A 14,932-nucleotide genomic window follows, 5' to 3' on the forward strand; every position below is an offset into this window, starting at 1 on the left:
GTAATCTTATTTTGGAAGTATATTCTTCTAGAATGGAATAGTGCTGAAAAATGAGTTCAAGGCACAAGTATTCTGAACATTTTTTCTCTCAGGTGCTCGGCTGACTGGTTCTTGCTCACATGCTCAGGGTCTAACTATTGTCATATGTGGGGTCAGGAGGGAATTTTCCCCCAGGTCAGATTGGCTGTGACGCTGGTGGGGGTGGGGATGGGGGGTGCAGATGTGGGTGCAGATCACCTGCCAGGATTATCTGGGTATGTCTCATTTAATCATTTCCCTGGGGGGCCTTGGGCACAGATGCACCTCAGTCCATCCTATTCTCTGTCTGTGGCCCATAATAATCTATGTGGGTCTCATTTACATTGGTCTGATTTCCATTGCTGGGTTTAGTATGTGCGTGCCAGGTGGTACTGGTGGCCTGTGATATATGGGAGACTGATCGGGCGGTCCCTTCTGGCCTTAAACTCTATGACTTGATGTATCTGCATGTCTAGCCAGCCAACCAATCAAATAAGACTGCATTCAAAGATGGGAATAGTGGTGACTAAGGCTTGTTGACACAATTTTTGTCAACTTTCTTTTTAATGGAAAATAAGATTTTTGTTTAAATGAAAATTTTCACAGAAAATGTCTGCTTTTTTTTAAATGTTTTGATTTTTTGCCAGAAACTTGAAACCTCCAAAACCAACATTTTTTGGCTGAAAACTGAAAAAATTTCAGTAGCTAGAAAATTTGCTGTTTTCCAACAAAGCTGAAATTTTCCACAAAAGGTCCCAAACAAACCATTTTGCAACCAGCTCTATTGAGTGACATCTCTATTGAAAGGTACATACATCTTCCTTTCAGATTTCAAAATATACTATTTGACAGAAAGAAGGACCACACAGTAAAACTTACGCTGGCATTCTTTACAGCACTTGCCATCCACATATGCAGGAGCAGAATTCAGTAGGCAATCAGAAAATGGGCATATCAGTGCTTCACATTGCATAGTACCATTCTGGGAAGAAGAAAAAAAGTGTTTAAATATAAAATAAAGTTTTTACGAAATACATGAATTTACAAGCGGTTTCTTAAATGTGAAAAACTCCTCAGCAATACCAAAATAAGTCATATTTACAATGTTTCTCTTAATTATTATTATAAAAAAAGATTCAATCCTAAGTCTTTAAAAAACTATTACTCCACGTAGGCTTTTTATATGAGTCTGATGTGTTCATTAAGATGAAAATAGTTTTGCTTGGTAAAAAGAAATCTTAAATCATTTGGAGCATAGACATTCTGCCAATCAATTGCAAATTGGCAGATTAGTGTGAAGTATAAAAGCCTCATAGAACAACACTGTGCCTTACAATTTTCACATGAAAGACTGAATTCATTTTTAAAAAGATAATAATATCATAGCTGTATGAAAAATCTGAGACAAAAACATACCATGTATTTAACACTTTATCTCAAATCACAGGCATTTTATCTGACTATATCAGGCTAGGTTTGTTACTGGTAGTTTCTTCTACTTACAACTTCTACTACCTAACAACAAACTGTTAAAAATTGGACTGGTAATTTTTTCCCTAGAAATTTGTGGAACAAAAAGACAATAAGCCTAAGAAAAAAGTTCAAGGTATTAAAGACTGCAGCACATCGATCTAGGGCTTTTGGGCCTACTCCAAAGTGCACTGCAGTCAATGGGAGTCTTTCCATTGATTTCTAATGGGCTTTGGATCAGGCATTTAATGAATGTTTTAAAATGGATGTTCATTAACCAAGACATTATAATCTGGTACTTGCAAAGATACATGCAATTAATTCTGAAATTTTGGTACCTGAGGGGGTCTTCCATCCACCTTAAAACAAACCCCTTTTTATTTGTGGTATAATAGGACATACATACAGCACTGACATTTTACATTTTATTACATGTTGATCTAGATGTAACCAAAGACTTAACGGAATCAGGAACAAGGGATCCATTAAATCATCTGCTATGAACAACACTATATTTATAGTATACAAAAGAACCAGGGAATTAATTATCCAGAAAAACAGTCTGTAATACAATACTTGGAGAAAACTTGATAGGGTAAGCATATTGCTTCCAATATAGTTCTTACTTTCCCTAGCTTCCTCCTAGCCATGCAAGAAAAATGGGGCAAAACTACATATGCTGGTCCTGCTGAAAAAAATATATAAAACATTTTTAATACACGGTGGTTCTTTACAAAAACAGGTTTGCCAGCACTTGATCGTTGCTACCTTGAAAAAAAACAGTTACTCACCTTTGTAACTGTTGTTCTTCGAGATGTGATGCTCATATCCATTCCAATTAGGTGTGTGCATGCCACATGCACGGCCATCAGAGAATTTTTACCATAGCAACACCCAGTGGATTGCCTGTGGAACCCCCTGGAGTGGTGCCTTCAAAGCGCTCGATATATAGCCAACCCAGCCCCTCCTCAGTTCCTTCTTGCTGGCTACTCCAACAGAGAGGAAGGGTGGGGGGGGTTGGAATGGATATGAGCAACACATCTCAAAGAACAACAGTTACAAAGGTGAGTAGCAGTTTTTTCTTCTTCGAGTGCTTGCTCATATTGATTCCAATTTGGTGACTCCCAAGTCTTACCTAGGTGGTGGGGTTGGAGTGAAGCAATGTGGACTGCAGTACTGCTGTACCAAAAGCTGTGTCATCCCTGGCGTGCTGGACAATGGTGTAGTGTGAGGCGAAAGTATGCACCGAAGATCAAGTCGCTGCCCTGCAGATCTCGGACAACGAGGCCTGAGCCCTTGTGGAGTGAGCAGTGAGGGGCGGGGGCGGTACACTGTCCAGATCATAGCAAGCACGGATGCAGGATGTGATCCATGAAGATATCTGTTGAGAGGAGATGGGGAGCACCTTCATGCAGTCTGCCACTGCAACGAAGAGCTGGGTCGCCTTCCTGAACTGCTTCGTACGCTTAATGTAGAAGGCAAGGGTCCTACGGACATAGAGAGAGTGCAGCCGCTGCTCCTGGTGTCTGGCGTGCAGTTTTGGATTAAAAAAACAGAAGAAAAATGTCCTGGCTGATATGGAAGGCCGATACTACCTTGGAAAGAAAGGCCAGGTGAGGTCGAAGCTGCACCTTATCTTTATGGAAGATCATGTAAGGTGGTTCCAAGGTAAGGGCTCTCAGCTCGGAGACACGATGCACCGACATCATAGCGACAAGGAAATCAGTTTTCCTGGAGAGGTAGAGAAGGGAGCAGCTGGCCAGCGGCTCGAACAGCGGCCCCATGAGTCTGGAGAGGGCCAGGTTGAGGTCCCATGTGGGAAATGGCTGTTGAACTTGTGGGTAGAGATGGTCCAGGCCCTTGAGGAACCTGCCAACCATGGGATTGGCAAAGACAGAGCAGCCATTCGCAGCCGGGTGAAAAGCCAAGATGGCTGCCAGGTGAACTCTGACAGAAGATGCCGCCAGGCCCTGCTGTTTTAGCTCCAGGAGATACTCTAAAATGACAGGCATGGATGCCTGGAGAAGGGGTGTGTTGCGCTGAGTGCACCAGCATGAAAACCGCCTCTACTTAGCTGTGTATGTGGCCCAAGTAGAGGGCTTCCTGCTGCCCAACAGTACTTGCTGTACAGATTCCAAAGACAGTTCTGAAGTGTTTAGCCACACAGCATACATGCCGTGAGGTGGAGAGACCATAGGTCGGGATGGCAGAGGCGACCGTGATCCTGAGTAATTAGGTCTGGAAGAAGAGGCAATAGGACTGGAGCATCCACAGAGAGCTCGAATAGCGTGGTGTACCAATACTGTCTGGGCCACGTCAAATCACTCACACCCTGTCCCCGCACACTTTGAGCAAGACTCTGTGCACAAGGAGGAATGGGGGTAAGGCGTAAAACAGTTGACTCATCCATGGGAGCAGGAAAGCATCTGTGAGAGAGCCCAGGGAGAGGCCTTGGAGGGAGCAGAAAGCCGGGCATTTCCGATTGCTGAGGGAGGCAAACAGGTCGACCTGGGGAAACCCCCACCTTTGGAAGATGGGTGGATGACATCTGGTCGTAGCGACCACTCGTGGGAGCAGACAGATCTGCTCAGGTGGTCCGCCAGTGTGTTCTGGACTTCGAGTAGAAAGAACGCCACCAGGTGAATGGAGTGGGCTGTGCAGAATTCCCACAGTTGAACATCCTCCAGACAAAGGGGGGAGGAATGGGTCCTCCCTTGCTTGTTGATGTAGAACATGGCCGTGGTGTTGTCTGTGAGGACTGCCACACAAGGACCCTGCAGCCGCTCCTGGAAGACTCGACAGGCCAGGTATACCGCCATTAGCTCCCAGATGTTGATATGAAGGGAGATCATGGGCGGGGGCCATAAGCCCAGCATCTGAATGTCCCCAAGGTGGGCACCCCTTCCCAGGGCTGACGCATCTGTGACCAGGGACAAGGAGGGCTGTGGGCTGTGAAAAGGGACTCCTTCACAGACCGCCCGGGGATCTAGCCACCAGCGGAGAGAGGCCAGGACCCGCTCCGGGACGGTGACAACCAAGTTCAGGTTGTCTCAACCTTGGCAATAGACTGATACCAGCCAGGCTTGTAATGGGCGGAGTCTAAGTCTGGTGTGCCTGGTTACATATATGCAGGAAGCCATGTGGCCGAGAAGACTCAAGCAACTTCTTGCCAACAAGGTTGGAAAGCTCTGAAGGCTCCAGACGAGGGCCACTATAGCCTGGAAACAAGCATCTGGCAGGAGGGCTCGTGCCTGCATGGAGTCCAGAACTGTCCCAATTAATTCTATTCTCTGGATCGGTTCTAGCGTCAACTTTGCCATGTTGAGAAGGAGGCCTAACCAACTAACTGTGTCCATGACCAAGCGAAGGTGGGACTGCACCTGTTCTATGTGTGTCCCCAGATAAGCCAGTCATCTAGGTAAGGGTATACCTGCACCCACCGTCAACCAAGGAAGGCCGCCATGACCGCCATACATTTGGTGAACACTCAGGGGAACGTGGAAAGACCAAAGGGAAGGGCCATGAACTGATAGTGTTCGCAGTTGACCACAAAGCGGAGGAAGCGTCTGTGCGCTGGATGAATCGCTATGTGGAAATACGCATCCTTCATGTCAAGGGCGGCATACCAGTCTCCAGGATCCAGGGAACGTATAATGGTGCCGACGGAGACCATGCGGAACTTGAACTTTACTACGAACTTGTTGAGTCCGCGTAGGTCCAGAATGGGCCGAAGCCCGCCCTTTGCCTTGGGGATTAGGAAATACCGGGAGTAAAACCTCCCGCCCCTTAGCTCCTTCGGAACTGCTTCAATTGCCCCCATGGCAAGAAGCATCTGAACCTCCTGAATAAAGAGTTGCTCGTGAGAAGGGTCCCTGAAGAGGGACAGGGAAGGAGAATGGGATGGCAGGGAGGAAGAAAATTGGAGACAATATCCCACTTCTACCATGCAGAGGATCCAGTGATCTGTGGTTATTTGAGATCAAGCATGGTGGAAATGGGATAAACGATTCAAGAAAGTTGGGGCAGGATCCTGAACAAGGTCCAGTATGCCGTCCTCTGGCATCCCTTCAAAAGGCCTGTTTTGAGCCAGACAAAGACTTGGTCGGGCCCTGGCCTTGTCCTGATGGGGGGTTGGAGAGCTTCCTCCTGCCATTACGTCCCTGTCACCTATAGAAATCCTGCCTTGGTCAAGGAGGATATAAGCGTTGTTGTGACTGCTGAGGCTTGAAAGGTTTCCACTGGGTAGCCGGTGTGTACATGCCCAGGGACTTCATTATCGCTCTTGAGTCCTCAAGGTTTTGTAGCCTTAAATCTTTCTTTTCCAAAAATAGGCCCTCTCCATCAAAGGGGAGATCCTGTAGTGTTTGCTGAAATTCTGGTGGCAGACCAGAGGCTTGCAGCCAGGAGATATGCCTCATCGCGATCCCTGAGGACAAACTACAAGCAGAAGAGTCTGCAGCATCCAGCGAGACCTGCAAAGAGGTCTGTGCCACTATTTTGCCCTCTTCTGCCAAAGCCCCAAACTCCTCTCTGGACTCAGGAGATACTAACTCCTTGAACTTCAGCATGGAGTTCCAGGAGTTAAAATTGCAATGGCTCAGGAGCGCCTGCTGATTAGCAATCCTGAGCTGAAGTCCCCCTGAGGAGTAAACTTTGTGCCCAAACAAATCATGGTGCTTGGCATCCTTCGCTTTGTGTGCTGGGGCCTGCTGGCCGTGCCGTTCTCTCTCGTTCACTGATGCCACCATGAGTGAACAGGGCTGTGGGTGGGTGAACAGATAATCATACCCCTTTGAGGGGACAAAGTATTTCCACTCCACTCCCTTAGCAATTGGGGGAATGGACACAGGTGTCTGACAGATTGTTCTGGCAGTGGTTTAGATGGTCCGAATAAGGGGTAGGACCACCCTTGATGGAGCCTCCATGGACAGAATATCCAGATGGAGGGGTCCTCCATCTCTACCACCTCCTCCGCCTGCAGGTTACTATTCCATACCACCCTGCACAGGAGGTCCTGGTGGGCATGGAGGTCTATCTGAGGGGAACCCGAGACTGTAGTGCCTGCCACCACCGTGTCGGGTGAGGAGGAGGAGGAGGCCACAGGGGGAAGAGGGTCATCCAGGGCCTCTTGTGGAGCTGGGCCCAACTGTCCTGTGCCAGCCACCTCAGGACCCGAACCAGGAACCGGTGTTGGAGGAGGCCCTGTAGCAGGGAGGGAAGCTGCCATGGTCTCCTGCCTCCGTGGGTAGGCCGATTGCGGTAGTTTCTGGCACTCGTGGCTCGGACAGGGCTGATCAAGAAGACCCAGACACACACTCTGGGCCTGGTGGTATGCCCAGGGCATCCAGAACAGCCACTAAGTGGGCCTTTGAACGGGACCTTGCTCCTGTGCCTGCCAATGCCCAGCCCCTGACTCCAGGCGGCTATGGTTCAAATGGCAGTGTTTGGAGAAACGCGACCCCACCTCCAATCCTGAAGAACGAGAAGTGGAATGTGAGGGTCATGGTGGTGCCAAGTGGATCTGCACCAGGTAGCACTGACGAGGCGATGGCAAACAGTGCTGTGATGATGGAGAACGGTGCCGGGACCTGGACCAGTGCCTGGATCTAGAGCACCAAGAACAGCGTCAGCTCCAGCATCTGCTCCTCAACAGCGACCGGCAGGCAGATCTGTGCCGCAGGCGAGACCAGTGCCGGAAGTCAGAGCAGTGATGCAAGTATGACAGGTGCTGCGAATACAACCGGCACCACGAAGGAGAGCGGTGTCAGGACTGCGAGCGGCGTTGGGATCGGGAGCGGTGCCGAGAGTGGGAGCAATGCCACGGCTTGACCAACAGCGCCGGTGGGTGGGTTAGGGCTGGCTTGCCCTGGGACAGTAACGCACGTACAGGAACCAGTGCCTTGGCATGAGGCTGAGGAGATACCGATGCCATCATGGCAACAAGATCCCGTGCAGCCACAAAGGTATCCAGGCTGGATGGCAACTGGACCTCAACCATGCTGCGTGTCGGGGAGTCCAGAGGCACCGGACTCAACAGCTCTCCCCTTAGGGCCAGAGTCAACGGTGCCAAAGCCATAGACTGTGCCCTTAGATGCTCCCCTGCAGGACTCGTCTCCATGGGTGGTTCCAGAGAAGCTGGTCTCTGAAGAGGAAGGCCACCCTTTTCAGCTTCTGGTGCCACTTCTGGCAGGAGAATGGGAGCGTTGCAGGGCCGATGATGTCGGTTGCAGTGCTGGGTAGTGTCGGTGCCGCGGGTCTCGGTCACAGTCCAACCACGGTGTAGCTTCTACTGGTGCCACCGGGGCACTGCGCACCGAGGCATTCAGTGCCAGATCTTGGCGTGCTGCAGGAGGCTGAGAGCTAAGGACCGCCTTCATGAGGAGCTGTTTTAAATGAAAGTCCCGCTCCTTCTTAGTCCGGGGACGAAACCTTTTGCAGATCCTGCACTGGTCTGCTTGATGAGACTCTCCCAGACACTTCAGGCAAGAGTCATGGGTGTTGCCCATTGGCATGAGCTTAGAGCAGGAACCACAGGACTTAAATCTGGAGCTTTGGGCATGAGCCCAAGAGAAAAATCGGGAAGGAGGGGAACCCCCCCCAACCCACTAATACGAACTATAACTATCAACAACTATAACTATTAACTATTAACTGTGAACTATTAACTATAAACTATGCTAGAGAGAATGGAGAGCAGCGAAGTAGAACTCCACAATTCCAATGACCATCACGGGCGGTAAGAAGGAACCGAGGAGGCACTGGGTCGGCTGGGGTATATATTGATCACCATGAAGGTACCACTCTAGGGGGCTCCACAGCTGACCCACCGGGTGTTGCTAGGATAAAAATTCTCTGACAGCCGTGCATGCAGCACGCACACACCTAATTGGAATCGATATGAGCAAGCACTCGAAGAATAACTGTGAAAGTTTCATCATTATATTGTCTCATTAAAAGTGTAGATCAGTGATTCTGTAGGTTCAGCCGATCACGGCTCCCAGTGGCCGTGGTTTGCTGCTCCAGGCCAATGGGAGCTGCTGGAAGTGGCGCGGGCCAAGGGACGTACTGGCTGCCGCTTCCAGCAGCTCCCATTGGCCTGGAGTAGCAAATCGTGGCCACTGGGAGCTGCAATCGGCTGAACCTGCAGACGTGACAGGTACACAAAACGGCCCAGCCCGTTAGGAGCTTTCCCTGCTCAAGTGGTGGAACAGGTTTGGGAACCATTGGTGCAGGTAAAGAGGACATCAGGGTCCCTGAGTCTCTACTCAAATTGTAGCCATACCATGCAAGTGCAGTTCTTACAGCCATCTGTCCAGGATTCAAATTCTCTGTAGGTGATGCCCTTCATGGTGCAGGTCCTTTCACAATAGCACTGATCCAATTTAGTCATCCTCTGCTCAGCTCGGGACAGCTGTACACATTGCACAGAGATGGGTTATTACATTGGTAAACAGTTTCCATATAACTAAATAATGATCTACCATCCAGGATTTCAGAGTGAAAAAAGTACATGTGTGAAAATGCAGTCAGATGATGACTAAACGGTTATTGTGAAATATTAAATGATTAAGTGTTCGGCCATTAGAGCAGAAAACTTGGTAGCTGAGACATGCTGCCACTTACTTTACCCAATGATATCATGGGACTACTGATGTGAGTAGGGCAAGAAGGATTTGGCGAGTGGCTTATCTCTGTGAAGCATCCATTTTGCAATACCAGACTACTTGCAGGTAATTATCAGTTCATGTGCAGAACACATGAACTTGAGATGGGGAGGCAAGAGTTCTTGTTAATTGCAAGTAAAGCTCACATTTTACAAGTATAACACTTATTCCTGCACTTCAACCAGGATATCTCAGTAATTTGTGCTATATTGTAAACCAATGCACTGTAACATTACAGAACCCAGTATCAAACCAGTGTGTCAATAGCACTGCTACAGACATTTAAAGCACTGACCTTTTTTACATAATGGTGTAAGGTGATGTATGCCCATTGGTAATTGGGTATGTTTTTTATATGATCATCAGAGAGTAGATGTAGATACTGCTTGAAAGTCCTCAGCTCCAGTACTTTCATATTTTTAATCTATTCTTTGAACAGCTCAGGTTTAGAAAAGTCTTAAACCAAAAAAATTCTGCTGCAACAAGCACTTAAAACAAGGTAACCTGTTTCATTCCAGTTTTACTAAATCCTTAGTCTGACAGATAGAGCTTGCATATTTATAAACCCTTGTTCAGGAATGTTGATGGTATTTACTAAGAAAATGTGCAATTGCATGAAAATATTGAAATGTAAGAAAGCTCACTGAATGGAACATCTGTATTTTTTGAGAGACACCTGAATTGAAGCCTATGCCCCACACCATGTCTCTAAGTAACTGTTACCTTAGCTGATGTTTTGGCTAAAATGTCCTGCAGCTCCATGATTTTCTGTACAAGTCCATGGAAGTCATTACAAGTTGGGCAGGCTGGAATTACAAACACTACATTTGTTACATTTGTCAAATTGTATATACAATATGTACAATCTATACAAGTCACAGCTGAGAACCAATACACTGGAGCTCAAGGTTTTAAGAGAGCTTGCAGGACAAAAATGAAGCAAGAAGCACACCTTTGATTCTATGGTGTAAGAACTAATAGACTTACTGCGATTAAGATCTGGGCACTGAGAAATAAATCCTTGACGCATGACAAGTAGTTGCACATCTTGCATTATGCCCTGTGTGCAAGTGGGGATAGAAAAGAAAGAAGAGCAGGCATTATTTTTACCTGTCAAAATAATATTTTACCGCAATGTTCACCACATAAAACTTTAGAGCTCACACAGAAAAACTGCATGAAAAATCCACTGTTTATGAATACAATACTTCTTATTTGCACCCACAGTGGTGATGGGAGAGCAAAGAGTAAGTAGAATAGATAGCTGTACATGTACACACATACTGAACCATTTTTAAAGGGAAACGATTAAATGTCAAGATGTAATTAAATGACAAGAGTCTGGTTGTTTTGAATTCATTGTTATTTTTAGTTACCCACTGAAGAAAAGCTTGAAAATGACCTTTAAAGCAACTTAAAAATTAATTTCCAGTTTCAGGGTCTTTGAAACACTGTTTTAAATAAAATGCAAATGTTCACTGAACTATTGTTGTCAAACGGAACTGAAGATTAAAGAAACTTGAGTCATGAAAAAAAGATTCAGACAAGCATTTCATGATTTGATATGGATCTTTTCATATAGCATACCTAATTCAGAGAAGCAACATATCTATTATACAGCTACAGAGGAACACCTTGACAATTTAGGGGAACAGGACATTTAGTATGAAATTCAAATATGCCAGCTGGAAATGACCTGTTTCACCTAGGACAGATCACATATTTACAGGCAGAATTCACATACATCCTTAGTCATTAAGATATAATTAGCAGCCCCTTTGCTGCTCTCCTAAAGCAAAGGCCAAACACAATTTAGAAATGAAACATCCTATCACACACACTGCAGATATCCCTTTCATCTACCCTTCCTTCCATGCCTTACACCGATCTTCAAAACTCACTCTAAAAAGAAATGCAATGAACTGGCAATGAATTATAACAGGATTTATAGTGCTATGAAGAAAATGTATCAAAACATTGTGGGCTCAATCCTAATTGAGGCCAAATCCCACACTGATTCAGCAGGAGCAAGTTTAGGTTCAAAACCAAATAAAACCCTAGACCAGGATCTTCACAAGTGATCCATGATTTTGGGGGGCCTCATTTTTTGGCTGTCTAATGTGAGACACCTTAAAAGGGTCTGATTTTCAGAAAGTGCTGGGCATACACTTTCAGAAGACCAAGCCCCTAGGCATCCAAACCCACTAGTCATTTATTAAAATCTTGGGCTACAAGTCTGAAGAGATTTACAGTCTACAACACTATGTTCAATATTTTTGTTTTTGGTTTAACCATTTGTAATATCATATATTGAACAATCAATAAGATCAATGTATTCTGGATGGATTGGTGCTACTATTCCTTGCTGAATTTCATTTAATTTGGCTTTTGTCAATAAGAAAAAAATCTCATGGTATTTAGACTCACCTAGACTTTCTTGACAAACAACTAAAATAAACAAAAAGGCAACTACAAATGGTGTCTTTCATTTTACACCTTGATGTGTGTGCATGTTCCATCACAGTCCGAGACATTTCAGAAAATGGATGAGTATCATGTAAAGGCTTGAAAAGGTATAAATAAATACATGATAATCTAAAAACTGTATTAGTCATAAGCAAATATAGAAAATTAAGTGAGTTTTGGAGCAGTATAAGCAATTGTGGAAGGGTTCACTCACCCTTGGAGCAACCTCTTGAGTCAGTGCGAGCTGTTGCCATTATCTTTGGCTCCAGCACCTCCTGCTGGCCAGCTGCCTCTGGCCCCAGGTCTTGTGGCTCTGCCCTCCGGCCAAGACAGCTAAATTCAGACCCCTTCTGGGTATCATAAACAAGCCCTCACAAAATCCAAAGAAAACTGAATAGTTCTCCTACACTCTTTGGCTACTGTGGTCTTTTCTTCTCTACTTACAAATCCTATCTCAAGGCTTCCCTCCCAGAAGCCTACACTGCCCCATCATGTGCTGTCCCCAGTCTCTCTATCTATGTAACCTAACCCTGGGCTTTGCTCAGCCAGAGAAACCGGTCTTCTCTGCTGTCTCTCCCCACAAGTAGCTCCTTCAGTCTACTTATTACAACTTAGCTCCATCCCCCCTCAGGTCAGGAGCCAATTAGCTCCTCTCCTCCCCAAGTGCAAAGCCTGATTAACTGGGTGCTTTTGCCAGCCTTGCAGGTGATGGGATTAAGCCCCATTACACACATCTCTCAAGGTAGTGCCCATCAGGACTCTCTCTCCTCATCACTGTATGGACCCCTGCAATTGCTTCCTCTAAGTAGTACTCAGATAAACAAACAATTTTTGTAATCTAGTATGTCTTCAGAACATCCTTTCCAGTATTCTCTATCTTGGAGTGTATCTGCAGGGCCTCTTTGGCAGCCGTTCATCTGTCTTGAAGTTCCCGGATCTGTTTACTCTCCATGGACAGTCCGGCCTCTTGTGACTGCCCTTCGGGTGCCGGGTCAGAGTCTCCTATTCATTCAGAGCATCCATTCCCCATGAACCCACCCAATCCGATTCCTTTTCTGCAGGGGCCTCTTCGTGGCTTTTAGAGGTTGGGGCACCCTTGTCACATATTTCCATGGCTCTCAGTGCAGCCAGCTTCCATTTGTGTGGCTGCCAACAATTCTTTTCATATCTTGTCCAAATCTGTTCTTGCTCTTGTTATGTGGCCTTTTCTATTATTTTCTGTCATTAGGGTTGCCAATTTTGTTTGGATGTATTCCTGGAGGTTTCAATCACATGACAAGCTTTAATTAAAGATAGATCTTTAATTCCTGGAGACTCCAGGACAATCCTGGAGCATTGGCAACCCTATCTGTCATGAGGTTTTCACCTCCTCCAGCTCTTGGTTTGCCTTGTGCAATTGTGTTTCTAGGGCATGTAGCTGGCTTGGCGTCTCTTGTTCAAATCTCTCAACTACATTTCCCTTTGAGTACTCGGCCCTGTCTCTAGGCCACCTGGCCCAACAGCCTGTGTCCAGATGAAGGCTGCCTTCTGGTTAATTTGTTCATGTGATAGCCTTTCTTAGGGACAGGGATAGGGCTGGGAAATTAGGCCAGCGTCTCCCTACAATTATGGGCAAGGAGAGGTTTCTCAAGATACCAATTCTCAGCTTGTACCTCTGTTTTTGCAGTTGGGAGTCTACTCCCTCAAACCAGTGTCGAACAGCACCTGGAGTCAATCAGTCCTCTCACTTCACATCTAAACACATTAGCAGTTCTGGTAAACTGGAGCATGCCTCCTACTGAGGCAATATGCCAAATCACAGACTTTCCTGTAGTAACAATCCAAATAGCTACACTCGATGAAAGGGTAATCCTTTCTTTTGTGACCTGGTTGACTACACCCAAAACACACCACCATATTCTTCTGACAGATTCCTGGGTGCTTGGTCATGACTGAGGTCCCACTCCCTCTTCTGGTTTCTTAGACACCAGATTGCCTAAGAACTTCTCTTCATATATGTCTCCCTTGTCATCTCAAAATCAGGGTTCTCTGCTACCCTGCTTTCCTTGGAAGAGTCCCCTTGAACTAACCCCTTGTTTGCGTTGTTCAGTATTATCTGTTTCCATGTAAAAGCAGTAGAGAATCCTGTGGCACCTTATAGACTAACAGACGTTTTGGAGCATGAGCTTTCGTGGGATCGTGGTGAATACCCACTTCGTCGGATGCATGTAGGGAAGTTTCCAGGGCAGGTGTATATATGCTAGACAAGCTAGAGATACGAGGTTAGTTCATCAGGGAGATGAGCCCTGTTCTAGCAGCTGAGGTGTGAAAACAGAGAGGAGAACTGTTCTGTCTTGCCAACTACAGAACCAGTTTCTCCTCTCTTGTTTTCACACCTCAGCGCTAGAACAGGCCTCACCCCCTGATTGAACTAACCTCGTTACTCTAGCTTGCTTGCTAGCATAATATACACCTGCCCCTGGAAACTTCCACTACATGCATCCGACGAGTGGTATTCACCACGAAAGCTCATGTTCCAAAACGTCTGTTAGTCATAAGTGCACAGATTCTCTGCTGCTTTACGATCCAGACTAACACGGCACCTCTGCACTTGTTTCCATGTAGGCCTCTGCTCTTCAGTGGCCTGACAGTAGAAGTCAAATCCAGACCACCGGCAACAAGACCTTAGAAATTTGTTATAATTACACCACCTTGTCTAAAGAGAGCATGTCAGGGTGTAACGTCATGTGGCCAGGCCCGTAAACACTGTGCTGCCACTCTAGGGCATACCTGGGAAGCTCCATCCTAAACAGTGTTGGATGTTTCCGGGTCAGCCCAGCCTAACCAGAATGGCTTTTTTCACATTCTGTTGGATCTACTTGTCAGACAAGCTCGATAGCTGCTTGAGCTTCTCCTGAAGGAATGGGACAATCAAGCTGGCAAAAGGATTGCCCCACCCTGCTCAGTTGCTACCCTCTCAAGGTGCTCAAGAAGGCTCTGGTGTTACCTGGCCCAATTTGCCAGCCAGGAACTGGTCTGGCAGACTTTCTTCCTGAAACTACCCAGGGCCCTGGGATCACTTCTCTAGCACTGCCGAAAACATTCTTATGAGCCATTGGACTTCTTGTCATGTTGTTGTCTTATAAAAGACACACAAGGAGCATGGTCTGTCCTGTTGCCACTGCCAGATGAGGAGAGCTCCCTCATGTCCCAATGGAGGCAAAAGGCTTCACCTGTCCATCTGCTCCCCCTTTAAGGTAATGGTATTTCCTCCTTTCTCATAAAGGTGATGTCTCACAACCCCAATCTGGTACCAGTATGTGGCAGGGCTTCAC

The 14,932-nt window shown here is 46.5% G+C and overlaps 1 protein-coding gene across 1 annotated transcript in view; it reads right to left on the reverse strand.

Annotated features, from left to right (window-relative positions):
* The window catches only part of NELL2 (neural EGFL like 2), a 229,530-nt gene that overhangs the window by 166,707 nt on the left and 47,891 nt on the right, over nucleotides 1-14,932 (reverse strand). The window contains exons 6-9 of the mRNA XM_032775057.2: nucleotides 10,140-10,212; nucleotides 9,876-9,958; nucleotides 8,771-8,899; nucleotides 898-1,000 (exon numbers count right to left, since the gene is read on the reverse strand). Coding sequence (XP_032630948.1) covers nucleotides 898-1,000; nucleotides 8,771-8,899; nucleotides 9,876-9,958; nucleotides 10,140-10,212 — 388 coding nt within the window. The remainder of the gene's footprint in view (nucleotides 1-897; nucleotides 1,001-8,770; nucleotides 8,900-9,875; nucleotides 9,959-10,139; nucleotides 10,213-14,932) is intronic.

This window comes from Chelonoidis abingdonii, chromosome 1 (genome assembly GCF_003597395.2).
Source record: "Chelonoidis abingdonii isolate Lonesome George chromosome 1, CheloAbing_2.0, whole genome shotgun sequence".
NCBI classification, from domain to species: Eukaryota; Metazoa; Chordata; order Testudines; family Testudinidae; genus Chelonoidis; species Chelonoidis abingdonii.